Source organism: Rhinoraja longicauda, chromosome 17 (assembly GCF_053455715.1).
Source record: "Rhinoraja longicauda isolate Sanriku21f chromosome 17, sRhiLon1.1, whole genome shotgun sequence".
NCBI lineage: Eukaryota > Metazoa > Chordata > Chondrichthyes > Rajiformes > Arhynchobatidae > Rhinoraja > Rhinoraja longicauda.
The window spans coordinates 41,136,272-41,142,271 of NC_135969.1; the positions used below are offsets into that span (position 1 = coordinate 41,136,272).

A 6,000-nucleotide genomic window follows, 5' to 3' on the forward strand; every position below is an offset into this window, starting at 1 on the left:
AACGACAATCAGAGATTGATTAGTACTTGATTAGTGCAGGTGTTCAGGGGTTATGGGGAGAAGGCAGGAGAACGGGGTAGAGAGGGAATGGTAGATTAGCCATGATCGGAGGAGTAGACTTGATGGGCCGAATGGCCTGATTCTGCTCCTATCACATGAACATAAGCTCAAGATTAAAGGGAGAGTGGGAAGAATGAAAGCCAAAGAAACAAGTGGAGAATAGAATTGAGCGAGGAGCAAGAAAGAAAAGGAACATTTGTGTTAAGGTTCTCCAGAGATGCTGCCTGACCCGCTGAGTTACTCCAGCATTTTGTGTCTATCTTTGGTATAAGCCAGCATCTGCAATTCCTTGTTTCTGCACTTGTGTAAAGGAGCCTTATTTAGGTAATTGAATGGATGGTAAAGATTTTAAATACTTATTTTTCTTCTCCAGGCCCTAAAGAATGATTTAACACTCAGGAACAATATTAGTTATCAACAGATTAATATTATCTGGAACTGTGAGAAGTACGATATTGATTCCACCTGGTTCATTAAGCTCCATCTCCTATTGCCCGTTTCCACTGGCAGCGAAATCGGCAATCTGTTTCAGATACTAGATCTGTCGAACATAGAAGTCAGGCTCCTCTGATGTTCAACTGCACTTCCGATGTAAGAAGGGACCTGACCCAAAACATCACCTATCCATGTCCTCCAGAGATGCTGCCTGACCAATTAAGTTACTCCAGCGCTTTGTGTTTTGTTAAAGATTCCAGCAACTGCAGCTCCTTGTATCTCAACTGAGGAGAGTATTTTTCCACTTGGGGGAGAGTCTGGTGGTCACAGCCCCAGAATTAAAGGACGTTCCTTTAGGAAGGAGATGATGAGGAGTTTCTTTAGTCAGAGCATGGTGAATCTGTGGAATTCATTGCTACAGAAGGCTGTGGAGGCCAAGTTAATTGATATTTTTAAGGCAGAGATAGATTCTTGATTAGTACGGGTGTTAGGGGTTATGGGGAGAAGATAGGAGAATGGGGTTAAGAGGGAAAGATAGATCAGCCATGATTGAATGGCGGAGTAGACTTGATGAGCTGAATGGCCTAATTCTACTCCAATCACTTACGAAATTATGAACTCTAGTTTAGAGCTGAGTTTAGTTTACTGTCACATGTACCGAGGCACAGTGAAAAGCTTTTGTTGCATGTTATCCAGACAACAGAAAGACAATACATGATTACAATCGAGACGCCCACAGTATACAATGATGAAGGGAATAACATGAATAATGTTTAGTGCATGATAAATCCAGTAAAGTCATAACAGTAAAGATATGAATCATCAACACAAATCAAAGAAGTAATTAAAAAATAGGTAAAATACATGTCACCCCCGCTTATTTCAGGATTATTTACTGGACAAATTAGTTTTAAGGTGATTAAATAGGACATACTTTTACCTACCACTGCACAAGAATAAAGATTTAATGAAGATAATTGAGAAAACCAGTGTATATGATTCTGGGTTGTGACAAACAGCACTAATTTACAATCAGGACAAACAATTTCGCTGCAACATCAATATAGTTCCATCTAATCAAATGGAAAGTGAACTAGCTACTGCAATAATCAGGATAATTATTTTTTACTGTATCATTACTGGAATGTAGATTTTTTAAGTAGCTTCTCAACGTGTCAATTCTTTAGATTGATCTTGGACAAATGCAAACACTGGACATTGGCCATTATTTTTATAAATGGCTCACTGCAGATATTAGTTTTGGGTAACAGCATCGTGGCATCTTTTTTCTGGAGGCTGTTGGCTTGGAGTTTTGTTGATACAGCATAGAAACAGTCCCTTCGGCCCACTGAGTTCATGCTGACCGTCGATCACCCGTTCACACTAGCTCCATGTTATCCCACTTTTGCATTCCCTCCCTACACATTAGGGGCTATTTACAGAAGCCAATTAACCCCAAAAAACGTATACGTCTTTGGCATGTGGGGGGAAACTGGGACACTCACAGTGGCTCAGTTGGTAGGGCTGCTACTTACAGACCTAGGTTCGATCCTGACCTCAGCTGCTCTCGGTGTGGAGTTTGCACGTTCTCCCTGTGACCATGTGGGTTTCGTCTAAGTGCTCCGGTTTACTCCCACATCTCAAAGACGTGCGGGTTTGTGGGTGAATTGGCCTCCGTAAATTGCCCCTTGTGTGTAGGATAGTGGATGTGAAAGTGGGGTAATGTAGAACTCGTGTGAACGGGTGCGGACTCAGTGGCACGAAGGCCCTGTATCTTTCAATCGATCACTGCCGACAGCTAAAATGAATGTAAAGAAACTGAATAAACCGTTATCATCATCTGCCTAGAATCTTGAAAAATAATCCACTTCTTGTCCAAACGGGCCAAGTAGTAAAAATAGGCACAAAGTGCAGGAATAACTCAGTGCAGGCAACATCTCTGGAGAACATGGATAGGCAACGTTTCCATTCGAGACCCTTCTTCAGAGTAGTAATTCCCTTCTTCAGTAATTGTGCATGTACGAACCAATGGCAGGAAGATTCGCCTCAGGTACTTCCAATTCAAATGCTGGGTCCTTCAAACGAGCATTGACACACAACAATGCTTGAGTAACTCAGTGGGACAGGCAGCATCTCTGGAGAGAAGGAATGGGTGACGTTTCGGTTCGAGACCCTTCTTCACACTGAAGGGTCTTAACCCGAAACGTCACCCATTCCTTCTCTTCAGAGATGCTGCCTGTCCTGCTGAGTTACTCCAACATTTTGTGTCTATCTTCTGAATATTTCACTGCTACTTCTTGCATATCCTTGTGAATTGCAATCACTTTAGTTGTGTTGAGCCTTATTTCTACAAATTAGGTTTAGGCTTAATTTACTTTTGTCACATGTACCGAGATACAGTGAAAAGCTTTGTTTTACATGCTATTCCATCCGATCGGATATACCACAATCAAGTACAATAGGGAGAGCAGAATGGGAGATACAGAGCACAGAATATAGTTCCCAGCATCGTAGTGCGTCAGTTGCAGAGATAAAGTCCAATGTCCGCAATGGGGTGGAGGAGAATTGGACAGCACCCCAGCTTATTATCTTAAGATCATTAAGATAATGGAGGATCAATGTGTGACCTTCCCAAACACCATGGATTGAGGGCAGTCTCAGTATGGAGGAGGATGAAGGGTGGTCTCAGCGTGGAGGAGGATGGTGGGTGGTCTTCATGTGGAGGAGGATGGAGGGTGGTCTCAGTATGGAGGAATAGAGGGTGGTCTCAATGTGGAGGAAGATGGTGGGTGGTCTCAGTGTGGAGGAAGATGGTGGGTGGTCTCAGTGTGGAGGAAGATGGTGGGTGGTCTCAGTGTGGAGGAGGATGGAGGGTGGTCTCAGTGTGGAGGAGGATGGAGAGTGGTCTCAGTATGGAGGATGGTGGGCAGTCTCAGTAGTCAGAGAGAAGGTCAGTGAGAAGGTCCCCCTCAGGACGGTGGGTGGTGGCAGTATGGTGGAGGATGGAGGGTAATCTCAGTGGTCAGTGAGGTCAGTAGATGCCCTCAGGATGGGGGGGAGCTGGTCTCAGTGGTCAGTGAGAAGGTCGGTGGGGTCAGTGGAAAGTGGTCCTCAGGACCGAGGGGGGGGGATCTCAGTGGTCAGTGAGAAGGTATGTGAGTCAGTGAGGTCAGTGAGACGTTCAGTGAGAAGATGGTCTCCTCAAGATGGGGGATGGTCTCAGTGGTCAGTGAGAAGGTCGGTGAGGTCAGTGGAAGGTGGTCCTCAGGATGGAGGGGAGGGGGTTTCAGTGGTCAGTGAGGTTAGTGAGAAGGTCAGTAGGTGGGGGGGAGGGTCTCAGTGGTCAGTGAGAAGATCAATGATGGTCTCCTCAGGATGGGAGAGGGTCTCAGTGGTCAGAGGTTAGTGAGGTCAGTGAGGTTAGTAGAAGGTGGGGGGAGGGTCTCAGTGGTCAGTGAGAAGGTTGGTGAGGTCAGTGGAAGGTGGTCCTCAGGATGGAGGGGAGGGGGTTTCAGTGGTCAGTGAGGTTAGTGAGAAGGACAGTGAGGTCAGTAGAAGGTGGGGGAGGGTCTCAGTGGTCAGTGAGATGTTCAGTGAGAAGATCAATGATGGACTCCTCAGGATGGGAGGGGTCTCAGTGGTCAGAGAGGTCGGTAGAAGGTGGGGAGGGGGTCTCGGTGGCCAGTGAGAAGGTCGGTGAGAAGATCAATGATGGTCTCAGGATGGGAGGGTCTCAGTGGTCAGAGGGGTCAGTAGAAGGTGGGGAGGGGGTCTCAGTGGTCAGTGAGAAGGTCAGTGGAAGGTGGGGGGAGGGTCTCAGTGGTCAGTGAGAAGGTCAGTGAGAAGATCAATTATGGTCTCCTCAGGATGGGGGAGGGTCTCAGTGGTCAGTGAGAAGATCAATGATGGTCTCCTCAGGATGGGGGAGGGTCTCAGTGGTCAGAGGTTGGTGAGAAGTTCAGTGAGGTCGGGAGGAGGGAGGGTCTCAGTGGTCAGTGAGAAGGTGGGGGGAGGGTCTCAGTGGTCAGAGGTTAGTGAGAAGGTCAGTGAGAAGTTCAGTGAGAAGTTCAATGAAGGTCTCCTCAGGATGGGAGGGGGTCTCAGTGGTCAGTGAGAAGGTCAGTGGAAGGTGGGGGGAGGAGGGTCTCAGTGGTCAGTGAGAAGGTCAGTGGAAGGTGGGGGGAGGAGGGTCTCAGTGGTCAGTGAGAAGGTCAGTGGAAGGTGGGGGGAGGAGGGTCTCAGTGGTCAGCGGTTGCTGGTGATAAGTACACCCCACCCTGGGATCACGGACACGCTCACGGACACCCCCTCTGCCTTGAGACGGTACCTTGTAGGAATCGGTGGCCAGCAGGATGTTAAAGTCGGTGGTCGCGGCCATGGCGGCTCCGGCCGCGGGCAGTGGGTGTGGGTGGGTGTGTGGGGCGGGGGGAGGCGAGGCTGGAGTCGGGCAGCGACAGCTACAGCGGACCACAGACACCGTCACCGCCCGTCACAGAGGGAGGACAGGGGGGGAGAAGGGAGAGGGAGGGAGGGAGAGGGGAGAGGAGAGGGGAGGGAGGGAGAGGGGAGGGAGGGAGAGGGGAAGGGAGGGAGGGAGGGGGAGGGAGGGGGGGAGAGGGGGAGAGGAGGAGGGAGGGAGAGGGGAAGGGAGGGAGAGAGGAGAGGAGAAAAGAGAGGGAGAGGGGAGGAGAGGAGAGGAGGAGGGGTGGAGAAGGGAGGGGAGGGGGAGAAGAGAGGGGGAGGTAGAGAGGGAGAGGAGAGGAAAGAAGAAGGGAGGGGAGAGGGGAGGGAGAGAGGGAGAGGAGAAGAGGTGAGGGGAGGAGAGGAGAAGGGAGGAGAGGAGAAGGGAGGGGAGGGGGAGAAGAGAGAGGGAGAGGGGTAGAGGAGAAGGGAGGGAGAGAGGGGGGGGAGGAGAAGGGAGGGAGAGGGGAGGAGAGGAAAGAGGAAGGGAGGGGAGAGAGGGAGGAGAGGAGAAGGAAGGAGAGGGGAGGAGGAGTGGTGGAGAGGTTTGGAGGGGGTTGAAGAGGTAGAATGGAGTGGAGCGGAAACATTTAAAAAGCATTGGGACAGGTATGTACAGACTAGGTTTGGAGAGACATGGATCAAATGCGGGCAGGTGGGACTCGAGTAGATGGGGCGTCTGGGTTGGCATGGGCAAGCTGGGCCGAAGGGCCTGTTTCCACGCTGTATCACCGTACGACTCAATGATTGAGAAAGTAAACACAGCAAGCGGATTATGAGAGGGGCATTTGGAAAGGGAGGTTCCTCAGGTGGGGAAGGCAGGGGGATGTCCATGGGATGGTGCTGGTGGGCCAGTGAATGGGAGACCTGGTGGGCCTCATGGGGTTTATGGGAAGAAGAGACTCAGCTGCGGAGGAATATAGAACAGTACAGCACAGAAACAGGCTCTTCGGCCCACAATGTCCATGTCAAACATGATACCCTCAAAATGCCCAGGCTTATTAATAGACCCAACATTGATCTCATTATCCACCATGTCCTTCT

The 6,000-nt window shown here is 49.7% G+C and overlaps 1 protein-coding gene across 1 annotated transcript in view; it reads right to left on the minus strand.

The window, feature by feature from the left end:
- nampt2 (nicotinamide phosphoribosyltransferase 2) overlaps positions 1-4,947 on the minus strand; it is a 44,532-nt gene extending 39,585 nt beyond the window's left edge. Inside the window, exon 1 of the mRNA XM_078414572.1 lies at positions 4,823-4,947. Coding sequence (XP_078270698.1) covers positions 4,823-4,873 — 51 coding nt within the window. The 5' untranslated portion in view covers positions 4,874-4,947. The remainder of the gene's footprint in view (positions 1-4,822) is intronic.
- Between the last annotated feature and the right edge of the window lie 1,053 nt (positions 4,948-6,000).